Genomic DNA, 19,932 nt, shown 5'->3' with positions numbered 1-19,932 from the left:
GTGAAGAGAGAATCTCTGAATCCAAGGGTTTGGTGGTTGGATGGTACTCTTTAAATAGTGTCAAGTGTATTTCGGCCTTTCGTACAGAAAGGGGCAAAGGGCATTATGACACCCCCAATGGTTAGATTCTTTTCACCCATCATGAAGAACCACTTTTCGAGTAAAAAGAAAAAGAGAAAGTGTCGGTGAAGAGAATCAACGGATTTTTCGTAGTCACATTCAATAGTGATAAAATACAAGAAATGTCTTCATCGTACGTGAAGAGAGGTGGTCCAAGAGAAAGGGAACATATTTTCTTTTGTAATCACAAAGAATTCCTTCTCTTCCACGAAAAAAAAAAAAGATTCCCTTCTTAAATATGTTCCCTATCCACATAATGCACTAAGGATGTGCAATCCATACATACGTAGTGTGCTCAAAGTAATTCGATCCCAACTAAAATTAAATGCTATGTCTAATGAGTTTTGTGTTTTGTATTAATAAAGATGCTTAATCCATCTCACACTGCAAATTAATATATAACATATGCCTATCTTTGCAATTTATATAGTAATGTGATTGATCTCAACTCCATTGGTAGAGTAACTTAAATAATTTTGTTTTGGCCTTGCTCATGTCCAAAGTGTGGAGTTGAATGCGTTTTGTTAGTGATGTGGAGATTTTTTATTTTTTTTTTCAAACAATGCAAATTTGATAATTTATTATTATTGTATAAGGGTATGATTTCCAAATTTTACCACCCTAAACTGAGCTTGAGAGCTTCCCATCATACGACACCATTTTTTCCCTTCAAAATTTTCCTTTGGTTAAAGTCGCACCCTGTATGTGCGATCTTAGTTATATACCCAAAAGACGGAAAAGAGAGAAAAAAGAGTCTCGACACTGAAGATGCTTCTGAACTTGGAAGTTGGTCACGCATCCGGTGGGTCACAATTCCCAAACGGCCACAAAAAAAAGCTCTCCTCTTTATTAATCTCATTCTTTGCTATAAGGCCTCAATCCTTCTGCCTCGAAGTTCTAACTTCCAAGACTTCTGAGGAATGAAAAATCGAATTCAAGAGCTACTCAGAGGTAAAGTCCCTGAACAGTTTGACGTACAGAATCAATTTTTAAACATCTCTTGTTCTGGTCTCAACTGTGTCACTGTTTTAAAATTTTTCTTTATCTTAGAGAATCCTTATTATGGAGATCAAAATGCCCTCTCTCCAACTAGAAGATCTACGTGACAAGTTATCTGCCCACCTTAGACCTTGGAACCGCTCCTTTCAGTTTTGGATACGGGCGGCAGATATCTATGCCGGTTACAAGGTCTCTCTCTTTCTCTCTCTCTGGATCGCGGAACGTTGTTTGGATTTAAAAAGTTGCTATTTTTTGAACTATTTGTGTTGGGTTTTGTCAGGTCTTCCAATTTCGAGTTAATTTAGTGAAGGATGTCAAGAAGACGGAGGCAATGTGGGAATCACAACATGAACTTGCAGCCGAAAAGATATATTCCATGTGTTCTGAACTCGGTGGTTTTTTCCTTAAGGTATTCAATTTCTGCCATCTACGTATTGTGTTTTTGTTTACATGTTTTGGGTGGCTAGATGCTCCGGTTGAAATTTTACCCCTTTCTTCTTCTTCTTTGTTTTTTTTTTTTTTTTTGGGTTTGCTCTCTGTTTTGAAACTGTTAAGGAGAAGAAGGATTTAAGGTCATGGGTTTTGCTTTTGTGGTCTTTTTACCTCATTCTCGAGGCAAGCGTGTTAATGGGTTAAACCAGGGTTTTGGGCTGATTCGTAGTTTAGAATAATTTTTTGATTTTTATTCTCTTTAAAGTAGAGGTCTGCGGAGGCACTGTGGGTTGTCTGCAACCTCTTATTTGAAGCTAAAGGAAAACTTTTTATGCATTTTAGTTCTTAGCTTGTGGTGTTATTTCTTATTTCTTCATTGTCTTGTTTTCTCATTGTTTGCTTGATGAGATTTTGAATCAGGCTGCTCAGATTATAGGGAAGCCTGATTTGGCACCCGCTGCTTGGGTGAGAAGGCTTGTTACATTGTGTGATAGAGCCCCTGCTACCCCTTTTGATACGGTCCAGATTGTGCTAGAGAAGGAATTCGGTCAAACAGTTGCTGAAATGTTTGAAAGGTTTGACATAGAACCTCTTGGTTCTGCTTCGATTGCGCAGGTTTGCTCACCCCTCAGCCAACTTTATTTATTAGGCTTGGGAATGTTTGAAACAAATTATTCCAAACTACAGTTTTAGAATCAATGATAGAACTTTGAAGCTTAAAAATTTTATGAACAAGTCTCTGATGAGGAGACATTGAGAGTCTGAGTTTATTGCTCAGCGAAGTTGGTAAAGCAGATGTGTGGGGAATCTTGAAGATCAATCATATGCCTTACATGTAGACACTCTAATTGTTTACACACTTCTGGATCCTTATGCATATGTGGAGACATGGAAAACTAGTTCACCAATGATAAAACAAAACTTTGCACAAATGAATCAGGTAGATGCTAGCAGAACAATAAATTCCTTGTAAAAGCAATTGCTGAATCCAGGGGAGTTTTGCTTTTAGCAGCAATGTTCAAGAATATAATGAAAGAGATGGTATTACTACATCATCAAGTACTCTTATGTGTGCTGCCTCTTTCGGGATAGGGAATAGATCTCCCTTGACAATGCTTCTGGTGGAGGGGTCTACTTTTTTCTTAGAATTTTTCTTTTGGGGGGTGGGGGTTCAAAGGTGTTTTTCATAGCCTGGTTTGGTGCACTGTTTTCTAAGGGGATTGATACTATTATGGCTCTTTAATCCTGGACTTTTATGCTTGATTTAGGTTCATAGAGCAAGACTAAGGGGTACTAAAAGTGATGTTGCTGTCAAGGTGAGGGGATTGGAAACATATAACCTAAATTAAAAAAGTAAGCATGTAATCTTTACAACCTGAATACAGTTATGGTGCTTTTAACTTCTCTATACATTGATAGGTCCAACATCCTGGAGTTCAGGATCTGATGATGACAGATATCCGTAATCTGCAAGCTTTTGCTCTTTATTTGCAGAAGATGGATATTGATTTTGATCTTTTCTCTGTGACCAAGGAAATGGAGAGACAGGTAAACTGTCCTGGTTGATATGACTGCCCTGAGTATATGTATTTAGAAAATGGGCTTGTATGTTGGTTCACTTTTTACTACCCTAGTCTAATCACATGCCAAAATCAGTGGTTTGACAGGAAATGTGTGCGATCATCTTATGGTACACTATTATTAAGGAACTCCACACGGTTGAGTATGCTGTGCCAAACAAATGTTCTGAATGTTTCAATTGTTTAACCACATGTTACAAGTGGATAGTAAAGAACTGGAATAGTGATCTTACCTTCCAATTCAAACTTAATGATCGGGAAAACCTAGCCTCCCACACCCCCAGGCATAAGCACTTAGTTTCTGCACCATGCCAATCACAGGGTAGCCTATTGTGTGATTAGCTGGACGTCTATGTTTATGGTACATGAGCTTAGCTTTGTCAGAGGTTTACTTCAGAAATTGTTAATGCCCTGAAAATTGAAGAGTTACACACTTCAAACTTCAAAGAAATTACCTTGCTCCTGACAAAATTACCAATATCTGCTGAGTCAGTCTGATTCATGTTTATAGAGGCTGGGTCAAACTCTAGTTTATGTAATAAACTGCAGTAGCTCTACACTTCTGCAAATGCAGCTTATTGAGAACCATAAGTTTCTGATGTCCTTTCGTTGGGTAGGTCAGGTTGAATCTGTGACATAGATATCATGACATCTAAACCCTATCATAAACCATAAGTTTATGATTTCGACTTATTTTATTTTTTTGGGAGTAGGATTTCTGATTGGCCCAACCAGGAAGGAATTCCTGGTTGGCAGGTCTATTTCTGCTAGGTGGCAAGTTGTATGGAGCTGAAATTTGGTGGACAAGTAGATCCCAAGGTTCCCTGTTCACATGCCAAGTTTCAGCCCAAACGGAGTTTGCCATATAACAATATGAAGCACCAAAAAATTCTGGACTACCAAGAGGGTGCATGGATTACCAATTTGATGCATGGACTTACATGGAAGGGTAAATGGTTGAATTCAGTGCTGACATTTGAACCATGGCTAATCCAGACCATTCTGTAGACATCCAATGGAAGGAATTGTCACATTATCCTTCCACTTGGCACAAATAGGTGTGCCAACCAAGAAGGAATCATGGTTGGTCCAACCAGCAATCTTTTTGCTTTATTTATTGGGACAAAGATCCCTTCCCGGCATTGCCCCCCCTACCCCTCTCACAAGGGGCTGTAATTTGACAAAGCGGCCCCCCTGTTGGATGCCCCTGCACGCTGTCCCATTGGCTGGGGCTCTGGCGCTGGCTGCAGCAATCCTCAGCCCTTATTTATTTATTTTTTCAAGCAGTTCAACATTCCTTTTCTCTGCATTCATTTTGTTTTAGTTATCTACTAATTGTATTAGTTGAATTCCTAAATGCTGCTGTAGCACTGAAATATTAGATTGGATTGGAAATGCACGGATGTAGTGAGGTTGTTAATTACTTGACCAATATTTCATAGATTATAATCCTTTCACGGAAAAGCGGTGTCCAATATTTAGGTTGATTAATGTATTCAATTAATATATTTGGATCCCACCAGATTTCTGTCTTGTGGTTTCTAGGTAAGCTCCAGTCTTTTTGGTTTTATTATTTGCTTTGAGCATTTTGTCCCCTATGTTTATCCAAATAATTTTGTGGAAGCTTCTTCATGTTGTATGAGTTCACGTTTGGTTTCTTCCATCAGTGAAGTCTATATTCATGTGTATTTTCTTTAGAATGTTCCTTTTTTATTTTTTAGTAGTTCTTATTATGATCATGTAAAGCTACTTATCAATCCTGTTCCTTTTCTCTGTTGGTTGCATAACATTCAAGATCGGATTTGAATTTGACTTTCTGAGGGAATCGCAAGCTATGGAGAAAATACGAAGTTTTCTTTCTGTTAACAACAAAAAGGCTCCTGTTTTGGTGCCACGGGTGATGCGGGACATGGTGACAAGGTATGTTATTAAAGACATTCATTTGAACACAAAATATAAAAAAGGAGACATTCATTCAAGCAACACTCAGTCTTTCTTAAGGTTAATTTTTTTGCAACTAGTTCTCTGGTCTTAGGAGAGTACATGATATCAATTTTTCAGTGTAATGTATTATTTAGATGCTAGATAGTAGAGCATGAAATGTTTCAATGGTCAGTTCTTGAAGACCACTGCTAGTGCAGTTGGTACTCTTGAAGGTAGGTGCAGGGTCCCAGGAGGTCAACTCAAGGGATCATCTCTCCTGTGTGCAGTTTGTGCAAAAGGTGCCCTCCTCCTCTCCCCTCATGTAATTTAGCCCTCTCTGGTGTAACATAGTGTAGGATCCATCTACATGTTAAAAATTTTCCCTTCTACACATGCTTCTCCAAGATCTTTAACCCTCATGTGATTGACTATTGCTACTGTGTTCACTGGTGTTTTAAACAGATTTTATGTAGGCCAAAAGTCTTTATCTGCCTGCAACATTTGCCGCCCAATTTCATTACTTAATTAAAAAAGTTATGGATAATAATATATTTTATGTATGCATAAAATTTTAACCATTTCAAAAGTAATGGTGCATCCTTGGCATAGTTCAAGATTTCAGTTTCGAGCCTAGATATTTGGTGAACCACCAAAAGTTTGGTCAAAACCTGGAAGGTTTCCAGGTTTCGGCTGCAAGTTTTGATGGAGGGTTTTGAGGCCTAAATGGACAAATTAGGTCCCAAAACTTTTAGGAAACCCTATTTTAGGCCCTTTGAACATATTGGAACCCTTCGATTTAAAAAAAAAATACTTAAAATACTAGGTTGACTTCGGACCCTAGTTTGGTAGTATACGCTGTACGCTGCTGTATACATTCTCTAATATGTAGCCTATTCCACACAAAATTTATTACTAGTGATGCAAACCTGGATCAGAAGACCCGATTCGGGTTTGCTATGGGCCCACCCGGATACTACACAACTCAAATAATCAAAGTGGATGGAAAATCTGTAATTGATGGAAGTCAACCTGACAATAGGAAAAACAAGTGAATAGAATAGCATGTATGATGGGGGAGGGGTATTCTTGAAAGAAGAAATAAAACTTAAAGGGGAATAAAAGGTAAAGGTGGGTGCATGATTGAAAATAGGGGTTAAAATGGGGATAAATTGTGAGGGAGGGAAGAAGACGAGGTTGTCTTCAACCTTGGATCAAAACAGAACCATCAGGAATGAAGTTCCGTAAAATCGACCCAACCATTCAAGCATGGCTCCAAATAGTATGAAACTTCAGAAACAGGTTTGAATTCTTTCACTTTATCGAATCCAAACCATGGAAACACTGACCAGCAAACATTAGCTTAAGAATAAATCTCTGAAATTGAAAGACGTGGTAGTTGCAGGTCCAGCCATGTCATGAGTCAAAGGTTGTGTTCTCAGTAGGATCGATTCAGCAACTAAAGTCCTAGGGGTTCTGATCGCCCAGGGGAGTATACCCTTCGCCCTAAATTTCAGAACAAATAGATGACTTTCAAGGAGTTTGATCAAACTGAGTGAGGCTGTTAGATACGCCCAGAACAGAGCATAAAATAGAACAGGAAAGAAAGAAAAGAAGAAGAAGAAAATACACAAGAAGAGAAAGGAACCAGATCGCAGGGAATAGGGAGAGAGTAAAAGAGAGAGAGGGGAGGGAGAGAGCACACACTCACATCTCTTGGAAGCAGTACCAAACCAAAATTTCATTCAATATTCTAAATCTGTCTAAATCCTTGGATTACAATCATATAAATAAGAAAAAGGAAAAAAGACTCCAATAAGGAAACAACTCTACTAAGATTCCTAACCAAAAACAACTCTAAAACTTGCTAAATTCTTCCTACATATTCAACTTTCTATAATAAGCAGAATAAAGTAAAATATATTAACCTCCTAAATAAAATAAATTCCTAAAATCCTACTGGACACAAAAAACCAATTGGACCCAGTTCATCTTGGTCTTGATGGTTAGAAGGGTCAAGCCGGTTCAGCCATGGATCTGCATCAACTAGAACTCATGTAATTCAATTAAAACAACTTAAATATGCATTACGAATGAAAAGAAAAAATTATAAGCCATTTCATAATTATAAAATATTATTCATCGTACAATTAAAAAAAAAAAAGATATGGGAGTCAAGAATACAAGCAAGTGACCCTTATGCCCATCCTAGAGTCCTAGTACCACATCGAGTTCTAGGCAGGATCGAAACCACTAGAATGTTGTTACTGTTTCCAACCACCAAGTATTTATCCTATTTTTTGCAAAAATTTATTTTTGGGAAAAGTGATATACCTTCAACTTTGAATCTTGCATTCATCTTCCAACAACATAGCAAATTGTTGCTTCCAATGCGTTCCTTTACCTTCCAACAATATGTTCCATGTTTTTATGGGAGTGATTTGGAAAAATTCACTAATATCACAGTTTCCCCGAGGTTTCCTATAGAAACTAGCGAAATGGATCGAAACTATTGGCCAAAAATCACAAATATCACAGTTTTTCCCAAGGTTTCCTGTCGAAACTAGCGAAACCAAATATGGTATTTATTATAAGATATAATGTCGTTTTGGTCAAAATTTTGGCCAAAACTGTACATATCGTAGAAATTTTGGGTGAAACACCAATCTTTCGACTGAAATCTTGTATTCCTTCAATATTGCTTTCATTTCGAAAAATGTCGAAAACCGAACTAGAACCATGATTCTTGGTCATGAAGAGTTATGATCAGCCATTATTAAATGAAAATTACATAAAGAAAGACAATTTAGAAGGTAATACCATAATAGTAGAGAGAAACTGTAAGCTGTAGGTTGCTTCCGTAGAATTAAATTGCATCAAATAAAGAAACTTTGATAAAAATGAAATAGGAAATCTTTAGGACATGATGGTGTCTGAATTGAGGATTGTTTCTATATAGAATATAGAATTAGAATTCGTTATATTTATAGAAGAACATAAAATATAGAAAGAATATAAATATGAGATCATATCGTAAAGGTTGATTTTTGGTTAAGAAAATTATTAAACCTGAGAAAATGATAGATGAATGGAGGAAAAGCATTGTGGTGACTATGGACTATCTACAAAAACAAGGAAGCAATGCATTGTTATCATGAGCTTAAACTGATTAGCCTCAAAGTGAACTTTGGAGTTCCATTCCTATTGATTTGCTATGGTAATTTCCTCTAATAGCTCTTTCCTTAACGGTTTTACTTGGCAGTGAGTGGAAAGAGGTAGGAACGGGATTGCACAATATTTTTTGCTGTTTCCAACAAAAAGGGCCTAAATTAACCCACTTATTATTCATGTTGAATATCAGAGACCGCATATATGGAGAGATTGTCCAAGTCACTCCTAGGTGTTCAGTTAGTGTAAGGGTGTCTAGGCAATACCAGCTAGGTGAGGTATGATAAGGCATCAATCACCTAGGCAACCAGGCAATAGCTGATGGATGGTTTATGGTTAGGCAATTAGCCTGATAAATTGTTTTAGAACCATTACCACATGTATGATTATGTTCTCCCCCCCCCCCCCCACCCCCTTTAAATGCATGTATTAGGGATTGTGGGAAAACAATGAGCCCACACCATGTGACAATCTAGGCAGATAGGCAATTGCTTGGGGCTCCCTAGGTGTTTTAACAAAATTGCTACCAACAAAACCAGAATCAGTGGGGTGGTTGGGGATCAGATCAGGTCTTGCCACCCCTAGCCTGTCGTTTATCTGGTTAAGTTTTGGCCAGTTTACCTTTCTTTAGGAATATGGATGATTACTGGTTTTTGTTTCATTAATATGAGGAACCTAAATTATTTACATCTTCTTCTTTGGTGGCACTTCCGAGTCTTAGTGCCTTCCACCAACCCATTTCTATTAGTACATATTTTATGGTTTTGTGATGCTATAGATTGAAGTGAACCCATAAGGCATAAGCTTAATTATATTGCCCATTGAAGAAACATCTATGATGCTTACTGAATTTGGATATTATTTTATTTACTTTTATCTGATCAAGTGTTCTCTTCTTGGTTAGGAGAGCTTTGGTGATGGAGTTTGTAGATGGAATCCCAATCCTGAATCTTGGAGATGAAATGGCTAAAAGAGGAATCAACCCTGGTGGTAAGATGGCAGCAGTAGCAAAGCAGTAAGCCCCTTAGATTATCCTAGAGAGTATGAAATCTCCTTTGCTCTTATTTGTCTATTTCCAAATTATTATTACATGCCTCTTCTACTATAATGATCTTGAATTTTGCATTTCATTAGGGCCCCTTATTTGTAAAAGACTGTTCTTTGTTTCGATCATATATATCCCGTTTTATGGAAATGAGTTATTTTCCTTTTTTATTTTCAAATGTTGATTTCATAATGTGGTTTACAGAACTTGTCTCATTTCCTTAGGTATGACTGTTTTGATGTTGTGGCTCCACAGATACTTGCAGGGGAACATATGTTTATTTTCTGTTGATCGAATCCAAGTTGTGAAAAATTTTAGCTGTAGATGTTGAAAAAGTGCATAATCAACTCAACTAAGTCTTATCTCAACCAGTTATTTGAAGAAGTGCATTATCTGATCAATCCAGTGACTGCATTGAGATTTTTATTTTATTTTATTTCCACCGGCAGAGGGGGCTGAGTCGTGCATTCACTGGACAATTTAGTACCAGCAATAAAAAAAAGGGATTTTTACAATTACCACCCCAAAAACTTTGATATGTACTATTACCCCCCTAAAAACTTTCAAACAACTATTACCCTCCCCTGTTGCATACTAATAACTAACTGGCCCCCACCGTTACATACCCATAACGGAGAGGGTTAGTCGTGAGAGTGTGCCGTTGTCATGAATTTTCTAGGACCAAAATGCCCTTTTGGGGTGGTAATTGTAAAAAAAAACCCCACCCCATCACCGTCCCTCCCCCTCCTCCTCCTCCTCCTGCTTCTTCTTCTCCTTCTTTTTCTTCCTCCTCTACAACCCCAACTGCCCCAATCTCTCTCTATCTCTCTTTCCAAGACCTCCTTCTCTATACCCAAAAAACGAAAGAGAGGTTTCTGCATTAATCCAGTGAGCAGCAACCGATTAGAAAAGAAATGACTCCATGCCTGTTCTTTACCTTGAACCTTCTCCTCCATTCACCGGAACAAAATTAGAGCAATCCAAAACATAATCCAGTCCACCGGAAATGCTTAAAAAGGTATCCAATACGAGGAACGGAGAAGTTCAAGAGAAAAAAAATCACCAAACATGCAATCGAAGAACAAAAGGTTTCCTCCTTTTTTTTAACCTCCCTTTCCAAACCAAAAATCACCGGACGGCGGACACCATTGACGAGCCAGGAAATTTTTAAATGAAAAGAAAATGCAGAGAAATAAATTAGGGAAACGCAATTCAAGGAGAAGTAAAGAGTAAAGAATTGATCATACCTTAAAGCTAAAAGAGACCAGGAAAGTAACAGAGTGGTTCTGGAGAGCAAAAGAAGTGGAATTTCAGGCTTGCATTGGAAGAAAAGCTCTCGGATACTCAACCATCAATGGAGCAGAGCAATTAAGGTATTTGTTTTCTTTCTATATTTTCCCTCGCTTTTCACTTTTCCTGTTTAGTTCTCTCTTCAGTAGTCGTTTTCTTCAGTTGCAGAGAGAGCAAGAAAGAGAGAATGGAGGGAAAATGAGAATGATGGAAGCAGGGGAGAAGAGAGTGTAGGAGTGAAAGAGGTGGAGATGGTGGGCATTGGGTGGGTTAAAGACTATACGCGTTAGGTGTCACTTTAAAAGGTAAAGACGCAGGGAAAAGCAGAAACCTCTCTTTCGTTTTTTGGGTATAGAGAAGGAGGTCTTGGAAAGAGAGCTAGAGAGAGATTGGGGTGGTTGGGGTTGCAGAGGAGGAAGAAGAAGAAGGAGAAGAAGAAGGAGAAGGGACGGTGATGGGGTGGGTTTTTTTTTTACAATTACCACCCCAAAAGGGCATTTTGGTCCTAGAAAATTCGTGACAACGGCACACTCTCACGACTAACCCTCTCCGTTACGGGTATGTAAAGGTGGGGGCCAGTTAGTTATTAGTATGCAATAGGGGAGGGTAATAGTTGTTTGAAAGTTTTTAGGGGGGTAATAGTAGAAATCAAAGTTTTTGGGGTGGTAATTGTAAAAAACCCTAAAAATAAATGGCTTTCTTTGTTAATCTTGTCTTCTGTGTAGTTGGTGGTTTGATTGATCTTTGAAAGTCCGATGGATTTCCATATTTAACAATCAAATCCTCCATGCTCTAAACCCCCATGTCTTTAGTTGTTTCCACATGTGCTCTCATCTTGTTATAACTTCTCAGTGATAGCCTCTTTTCTGCTCTGTTTCAGTGTTTCTTTGATATGTGGATGAATGCTTACTTTTTATCAATTTAAATTGGGCTTGAGATTTGGAAGTCAAAATTCATGTTTCCCACTTGAGCTTCTTTGCAAATGTCAAAATGATATTAACACCTTTATCAAAACTTCTATGAATACAGGAACATTCTTAGAAGTTTGACGTTAGCATATGGTCAAATGATCTTGAAGAGTGGTTTCTTCCATGCAGACCCTCATCCTGGAAATATCCTCATCTGTAAGGGTTCAGAGGCAAGTGGGCTATTAACTTTTTCTATTATAAAATCCTCTCCTTCTCTTCCTAATCTATATTATTTTATGATGTAAGGAAGGTGGAAAGAGGTTTTATTATTTGTCAGAGAATATTACTTGTAAGTGATTGCTAAAGAATAATTCCTGTGTAATTTTTAGTGCAATCTTCGGTTTTCCGTTTACAAACTTCATTCAGAGGTGCATGTGTACTAAGCTACTACCAAAAAGTCAAAACAAAGAAGGGAGTTCCCCCTTCACTGATGAGATGTAATCTAAAGTTTGAAATTGATTGCTATTTGGATCACTTAGTGAAGCAAATCCGAGAGGGTAAGCAAACCAAGATCGAATCTGGAAGAGAGTAGGGGTAGGCATAGTTCGAGAACTCGCGGCGAGATCTCGCCGAGTTTCTTGGTTTTTGGAAAAGCCGAGACGAGACTGCCTGCGAGTCTCAAAAGTGCAATATCTCGGCGATTTTGGTTTGCTAAGTCAGACTTGGTTAGTTCTGATCCTGCTGTGTTGGTGTTTGAATGGTGAAGGTGGAAATGGTGATGGATGATAAATGATGAATGTTGAAGATAGTAGGATAACTATGGCAAGCTAGAGTCCCACTAGTTGCCTAGCCATAGGAGTCCCACCTAGGCCCGTTGTAGGAATCTCACCTAAGAGAAAATATTCACATTGTTTGCTGTAAAAATTCATTGGGTGCCTTTCAGAGCAGCCCATGGTTTGCAATAGATTTTGGGGGTGGGTGGGGTGGGGAGGCTTTAAAAGCCTGGAGTACATCAAGTAGCATTAAAGTAGACTCTTAGAATTCTAAAGCCCTTTTGGAATTCCCCATACATAGATAACAAATCTTAGACATAGAAAACTACCCCCAAAACCTAGAAAGCTGTTCCCAAGACATAAGAACTACAAACAAAATATAATAACTACTAAGCTGAGAAAACTAAAAGACTAATTAAGACTACCTAGGAACATGAAAAGACAAATTAAAAATACAAAACGTCTTCTCCAGCAAATGTTCCAAAATAATGGACCTAAGTGGACCAAAAAAGAACCAAATAAAATAAACTCAGCAAGGACCTGCCTGCGGCTTGGGCTGGTGCTGGCATTTTGACCAGCATTTGGCCCAGGTTCTAGAAAAGAACCTTGGGAGCCAATTTCTCCCTGCATCACTTAGATTGAGCAGGATGAGGGTTAGTGGACAAGATGTAACAGTATCAGTATCTGGAGGTTGATTTTAAGAGATGTTAAGAGACAAAAGATACACATAGAAATGCATAAGAAATGCATGGTTATGTTTAGGATACATCCAAAATACTGTTTTCAAGCATGATACACCTCAAATAAGCAGTGATTAGGTCCGACCACCATGTGGCAGATCAGTGAAAGCCCAAATTTTATGTACAAGTGTGCCCCATGATACTATCAATTTTGAACTCAATCAGAATTGTCCATGTGGCACTATAAAGCTTTGAAGATTCATTACATTTAGAAAAAACAAATGGATGTTTAAAACACAAGGGTAAGATGCCAATACAATGGTGATAAAATGATTGAGTTTTGCTGTGAAAATTTGTGTTACCAATCTAGACCAAGCCTTTCCTATTCAATAGTTGGATTTGCCAAATCATCCTTCCATGTGGCACATTAGGTGGTAGTGCATGGAAGCTTCTGTGGGTGGCAAACTACAGTAAAGATTACCTAGCTATAAAAGGGGAAAGAGAGGGGTGGGGAGAGAAGTAAAGTCTGTGGAGAATCCCTCCGCTGTTACTGTGACACTGCTGCTGCCCTAGTTTGCTCTCACCGTCGTCGTTGCCCACTGCCATCGCCGCTGCTGCAGCTGACCGTCTTGGCTCGTCTCTGGTCGTATCAACCCATACCGTTTTGTTTGGTATCGTATCGGAGGGACATTTTTCGATACAGACGATACGTATTGATACTTGATACACTGGTGATGGAGGGAAGGTACAGTGGTCATGGGATGGGGAAGTATGTGGGACAGCCAGACAGGTGCTTTGATCTCTTGAATTCTCATTTTCCCTGTTTTTTACTATAGGCCAGACATTGCATTTCAGACTTGGATAGCCAGGACCGATTACCAGGTAAAAATATACAAGGGAGCATCAGATCCGCTGGCAAGATCACTTGTTCTCCACACTTAGTTCTGGATGATACCAATTCAAATCCAGATTGCTTGAGTATTTAAAAGGAAAAAGAAAATCCAGATCGATTGGCATAGATATTTTCAGGTAATGAAGAGTAAGAGGGCCATTTTAGCCCTAACAGAACTAATTGTTTACGTTACTAAGCTAATGCAGTGTATTATTCATCCCAAGAAAATCTGTAGGCTGTTGTGTGTGTGAGGGGGGGCGGGGGGCTTGTCTACCCACATTTAGTGCTGGTACACAATCACCTTATTTCTCTGGCAACTAGCTTTTGATGGTAAATATTTGCCCTGGAAATCTATGTCCATCCAGTTCATTATTTTTCCCAACATTTTCAGGTTGCTTTGCTAGACTATGGTCAAGTGAAGGATCTCCCAGAAAACTTGAGGCTTGGATATGCTAATCTCATTCTTGCAATTGCTGATAGCGACCTTTTAAGGGTCTCCCAAAGTTACAGGTATTAAATCTTGCAATTAAACAGCAGGATCTTTATGCTGCAAAAAAAATTAACAATAAAAGAAAATGTTGTGAAAAGAGACAGTATGCCGGCATTGACATGGTGCACATGCAGGGCTTATTTAATCAACATTGCATGAGTTAATGAATCCCATGTTGGGGATGAAAGAGAAGTAAGCGACCTAAATGATTGGTCCTATTGGATATTCTGGTCTCCCTTTCCTAGAAACCCATAGCTAAATCTTCTTACCCCCCCCCCCCCCCAAGGAATACACTATATCTGTTATGAGCATCCATGAGTTTGACAGATCAGATGATATGGATGATCCAATCAGGCCTGTGTTTATTTTTCTAATTAGGACTGACAGATTGCTTTTTTGTCCTTTGCTAGTCCACATTCACGACCCATATTCTGCTGATAGATCAGGTTTACTTAATTCTTCAATATTTATCACGTCCCTTTATGTTTTTTTATTATTTTATCTTGGCACTCTGCAGGAAGCTTGGCATAATTACCTTAAGCTCATGTAAGGATGAGCAAAGAGAAATGCTGAAGTTAGCTCAAACAATGTTTGACACAAAACTGCCTCCTGGCGTTACAATGTTGCAACCCTTTTCAGAAGAATCTTCAATCAAAAAAATTGCTGTTCAGGTATACAGTAATTTGCCTACATCCAAATACGTGGCAGCTTGGGAAACCACTTCATTCTAGTCAAACTGAAGGCCATTTCCTCCTTAGTTGTGGTTGAAACTGAACTCTTTCTCTCGCTCTCTCTTTTTTTTTTCCCCATTTTTGGCTAGACTTTTCCAGAGGAACTATTTTCTGTTCTCCGCACAGTGCATTTGTTGAGAGGACTCAGTGCTGGTCTTGGCATCAATTACTCCTGTGCAGAACAATGGAGACCTATTGCAGAAGAAGCACTATATGCTGCTGGAAGACTAAAAGGTTTGTTCTTCTTTTCTAGTTCATCAATATCCCTCCCCAACTGTGGATGTTATATATTACAGTTGCTTTTGACATTTCAGACGAAGATCTAGAGAGAAAAGTACAAAAGCGTGGATTCTTTGAAAGAATATTTCGGAGAGGGTGACTAGATATACTGATCAAGCTTTCTGATTTTCTTTCTTTTTCCAACCACCTCCTTTCCAGCGCAAAGAAAAACAAAGGTCTTTTCTGTGCATGTAATTTGATGTATTTATTTTACAAATATCAACTATATCAGAGGAACAGTACTTTCAGGCATGTAGCCAGTATTAAATCCTGCATTATGCAGCCAGAAAGTCCTCCCCCCCACCCCACTCTTTTCTCCCCAAATTCCATTCATTGAGCATCTGGCTTGTTCGTTTTTTCCATTTCTGATCCAAAAGATTGTGTGGACTCAAATAAAAACTGTAATTGCTGCTGTGTTCATGAAATGATAACCAAATTGATTAATTTTTCATTATTGCTTCTATTGAGAAAATCTGACATATATGAGAGTATTGATTAATTTTTCATTATTGCTTCTATTGCGAAGATCTGATATATATGAGAGAACACATTATGTTGGACTAGAATCTCAGTTGTAAAGAAAGGGTGTACCCAGTGCACGAGGTTCTCACTATTGCGGGGTCGCGGAGAGGCTGTTTCACGAGACTCAAACCCTTGTTCACTTGATCACAATGGAGCAATCTTACTGTTGTATTAGAATCTAAGTTTCAATTCTTGCAAACGATAATTGGCTGATATTATAAAAAAGGAGAAAAGAACAATGCCTGGTTGTGTGGTTCCTTGGAACACAGTAGCACGTGGAATTACTGCCCCGTCCTGCCCTCTCCAGTGGGTCCTCTTGGACCTGCAATAAACACAAAAAAAAAAAAAAAGGATGTAACATGCTTCTGTTCCGTGTTAGTTTTGAAGGAGGAAGAGGTGGGTGCAACATGTATCTCTTCACCCACTTCATCATATAATATAAATGGGTTTTTACCAAATGCATTTCTAGTTATATGAAATATAAAATCAAAACAATTTCAATTTTTTTGACTATTTCATGAAATCAATCCAAAATTGAAATAGATATTATACCAAAATCAGCCCTAAAATTACAATCGTAAATTGCATCCATGAAGTTTCTAAAAATGTAACCAAATTAAGGGTGGTGGCAATGGGTGGGGTAGGGTCAAGTATTGGCCTTACCCTAACCCTCTAAGAGATGAAGGGGGTCCCTAGGCCTTTACCCTAAAAATTTCCAAGCTTCATCAATGATAAACTTGGCATTGGCTTGATAAATGTGAGTTAATAGGCATGTGGATTGGAAAGTGTTCAAGCTAGGGGCTGTGGGTTGTTGGTTCATTACTCTTACCCTCCAAACTAGGGCCAGCTAAGGTGGGTAAACTAGTAAACAAATGCCCATTGCCAACCATTACTTGCAACTTCAATAAGATACAAACATGATTTTTTCATCAGAAAAAAAGAAAGATACAAACCTGTTTTGGTGAAAGGTTCTTTTGATGGGCACAGCAATTGGGAACAAAGTTCAATCATATATCTTCCCATATATTGGGCCAATGAATGTACCTTATATATGAAGGATCAAATGTTTGGAACTAATATGGAATCGGTCAGACCAATGAGACCGGTCTAACCGCTTTGAACTGAACCAGTCTTTCTTCTTTTTTTGGGTTCCCGCTCTCTCTCCTATTTTGGGTATTTTCGTTGCCGCGCGGACTGCAGGCGCCTCCTTTGGATTTTGGCAAATGGAGGCATAAGAGCACTCCTACTGTTCAAACTTTTGCCCCTTTTAAACTCTTAGTTTTTCTGTGGAATCGTCAAACAAGAAGAATCAAGAGTGACCTAGCGAGAGAGAGATCAGAGATCAGAGATCGGAGATGTTGGGAAGGGTAAGAGCCTCTCCTGTAGACTGCTCGGACTTGGAAAGGCCTTCTCCCAAGATTACCAAGAACGACGCTCTCTCCATTTACGGTGTAATCCCCGACTTCTTTTCCTCTCTATCTCCGTATATATTTCTGGTTTTGTTTTGTTTGATTTGTTCCGTTTAATTAGATGTTGAATGCGATATGGTTTCCTTTGAAATCTTTTCATTTCCAAGTCTAAAAGTTTATGTAAATATAGGTTTTTTTTTGGATAAACGGCAACCTCCATCCCAAAACCAAAATTATATGAGTGGTCGCTGGGTATTTTGATTTTACTATGGTTATTTGACTAGACTGTGTAAAGATATTGTCGGTCCTGCTGAAATTATTGTTGCCGGATGGAAACCCTAATAAAAGAAATTTTCTTATCTTTTGGATTTGAAGTAGTAGCGTTTCCTCATCCTTGGGCAATTTTTTTTTGGCTTTGCGAACCCTTGTATACCCTTTATTCTGAGAATAGTTCGGTTTGTCTACAGTTAAATTATAGCAGAAATGCTTGATAATGTCCAGACAACATGGTGCGGTGATGAATCAGACACAATTCGTAAATGATCTTAGCTGATAAACAACTAAACTGCAGACAAACTATAAGGTTGGATAGAAATTTGATATAGTTTAACAAAGATTGGCGACTAATTTGTTACCCAAGAGATTATGGCTAGGTAAAGTAGCTTCCACATTTAGATTTAACTCACAGGAAACTCTCTCCTAGTCTGCCCAAAACCAACTTCTTCGTTTCCTACCTATCATTTCTCTGTAGGAAGAGACAGGATATCTAATTGCAATTTCAGAAATGGTTTTTTATCTTTAAATTATAATAATTCAAAAGAAAGAACCAAAAACATTGGTAAATGTAATTGATCTGGAAGTATTTGGTTAATCTCTTTGTCTAGATTATTCATGGTATGGTTTATTTCTAGTTAATTGCAGTGAATTCAGCTAGTGATGTGAACCTACTTTGCTCATTCTGTATTGATATATATTGCCTTCTCTTTACCAAGTTTTATATGTTAATTTGACACTATTGAGCATCGTTTACTGCAGAGGCGACGCTTGAGAAGCTAAGACTAGGATCTCGGCGTGCTCTAGGCTCATCCTCAATGAAAGCAATGGAGATAGAGGTCCCTTCTTCTTCGTTGTTGAGTGCTTCTCCGAGTTCTAGCGATCTTCAATCCGTTGATTGCTCTGCAATGAATATGGAGGTCCCTTGTTCTTCATCATTGAGTGCTTCCCCAGGTTCTGGCGAGGTTCAATCCATTGATTGCTCAGAGAAATTAATGGAACAGGATTTCTACAGCTCTCTCTCAGTTATAAAATGTATGGTGGGATTGGATTCATGACATTGATGTTGCATCCTTTAGCCCCAACTTCCTATAGCTCTGGCAAATGGTTTAACTTGTCATGGATGGGGGTATCTATTAAGCATGAATCATTGTCCTATGAATTTTTCAGATGTTTTAAATAGTCACACCTGGAACTGAGGCTCTCTTTGGTATTGATTTCAAATTCAATTTTAGGTGAGGTATTTTAATTTCCTAGAGTGCTCAGTACTTCGGTATATGATTTTTGCATCCAATTTCAACTATAAACTGAAATCAATCTGAATAAAAATCTGGGTAGCTATTTCACGATATCCATTCAAATTGGTTTTCGGGGCAAAATTATAATCTGAATTATTGAAAACATAAATAATCCTCATCTCTCTCTCTCAATATTTTATTTATTAAACTTAGTTTGTATTAAGTGTTGGCATCTTCATCAATGGAACAACTTTCACTCGTGGAAGGCACCACCCTTATCATAGTGGCTATAATGGATTCCAACTACTTGGACCTTGATCACATCACTCTTTTAGAACAGAGCATGCCTGTACATCGATTCTCTTGGTGAGATAGAAAAATCCCATATATGTTTAAATAACCAAATTTTAGTCCAAAATAAGCGAGTAAAGTTGTTCAAACTCATATTCAAAGTTCTAGTAAAATTGTCAAAACGGCAATTTTTGTAATTTTAGCTACTTCCAATGAAATACTTGCAGGTCCTTTATCACATGGACTAATTCATATATTGTTATGTAGCAAATAGTGAAGTGTTATACTTCACTAGGCATAATGATGGGGAAGAAAACTCTAAATCTTGTGTTAAGTAATACATTCTCCTTCACTCTCCCGGGTATTTTATGTTGAACATATAACTCAAAAGGAAATTCCTGTAAAATGCCCTTGAATCAAAAGGTGCCTAAAAGCTGGGATTAGAAGACCATGCAATATCAATTTATGACCTTTAACTTTTAATGTGAGCTGTAACACTGGAGAATGTGTGTATCCAAGAGCAACAGGACACTCACTTACACAGGATGGGTGGTGTAAACCCAGAAAACCCTCTCTTGAGCTGGGCCAAGTAACTATTTACATATATTTAAAAGTAGATGGCATTGCACTCTTGATTTCCATTAAAATTAAGAGCATATCAATGTCCTCCATAGTGGAGATCATGAATAAAGCACAAATATTACCAAAAAAATAAAAATAAATCACAAAACTTGTTTGCAGAATTCTTAATTAGGTCCTCTTTGTAAGGGATTTTATTTTTTTCAAGTTGGAAGATTCAACCAAAAAGTGAGGAATCATATTTCCAAATTCTCAACTAGCTTATTTTCTTACAGAATAAAAGAAGACACCTTCAAGTTCTGGTTTAGTTTTG

The 19,932-nt window shown here is 38.1% G+C and overlaps 2 protein-coding genes across 2 annotated transcripts; both read left to right on the top strand.

The window, feature by feature from the left end:
* The first annotated feature begins 1,055 nt into the window (after nt 1-1,055).
* On the top strand, nt 1,056-15,544 carry LOC122655863 (uncharacterized protein slr0889-like). Its single transcript, XM_043850236.1, has 13 exons — nt 1,056-1,070; nt 1,180-1,308; nt 1,400-1,528; nt 1,972-2,166; nt 2,820-2,867; nt 2,971-3,099; nt 4,927-5,051; nt 9,124-9,234; nt 11,584-11,692; nt 14,199-14,317; nt 14,815-14,968; nt 15,118-15,262; nt 15,343-15,544. Exons 2-13 carry the CDS (start codon nt 1,183-1,185, stop codon nt 15,405-15,407), a joined length of 1,455 nt encoding a protein of 484 aa, XP_043706171.1. The 5' UTR covers nt 1,056-1,070; nt 1,180-1,182; the 3' UTR covers nt 15,408-15,544.
* Nucleotides 15,545-17,102: 1,558 nt separating this feature from the next.
* LOC122656262 lies at nt 17,103-18,623 on the top strand. The gene is made up of 2 exons (XM_043850744.1): nt 17,103-17,278; nt 18,274-18,623. The coding sequence occupies exons 1-2, from the start codon at nt 17,185-17,187 to the stop codon at nt 18,567-18,569; spliced, it is 390 nt and encodes a 129-aa protein (XP_043706679.1). The 5' UTR covers nt 17,103-17,184; the 3' UTR covers nt 18,570-18,623.
* The last annotated feature ends 1,309 nt before the right edge of the window (nt 18,624-19,932 follow it).

The sequence above is a fragment of the Telopea speciosissima genome, chromosome 3, assembly GCF_018873765.1.
Source record: "Telopea speciosissima isolate NSW1024214 ecotype Mountain lineage chromosome 3, Tspe_v1, whole genome shotgun sequence".
NCBI classification, from domain to species: Eukaryota; Viridiplantae; Streptophyta; class Magnoliopsida; order Proteales; family Proteaceae; genus Telopea; species Telopea speciosissima.
Note: the sequence above shows the minus strand (reverse complement) of the source record. Positions and strands in the feature narration are given on the sequence as shown.

Excerpts from the sequence above, each read along its gene's own strand:
- LOC122655863 (XM_043850236.1), top strand. The coding sequence starts at position 1,183 with ATGGAGATCAAAATGCCCTCTCTCCAACTAGAAGATCTACGTGACAAG. Across the intron at positions 5,052-9,123 it reads ATGCGGGACATGGTGACAAG|GAGAGCTTTGGTGATGGAGT; the intron begins GTATGTTATTAA and ends CTTCTTGGTTAG. Across the intron at positions 14,969-15,117 it reads TCAAAAAAATTGCTGTTCAG|ACTTTTCCAGAGGAACTATT; the intron begins GTATACAGTAAT and ends ATTTTTGGCTAG.
- LOC122656262 (XM_043850744.1), top strand. The coding sequence starts at position 17,185 with ATGTTGGGAAGGGTAAGAGCCTCTCCTGTAGACTGCTCGGACTTGGAA. Across the intron at positions 17,279-18,273 it reads CGACGCTCTCTCCATTTACG|AGGCGACGCTTGAGAAGCTA; the intron begins GTGTAATCCCCG and ends CGTTTACTGCAG.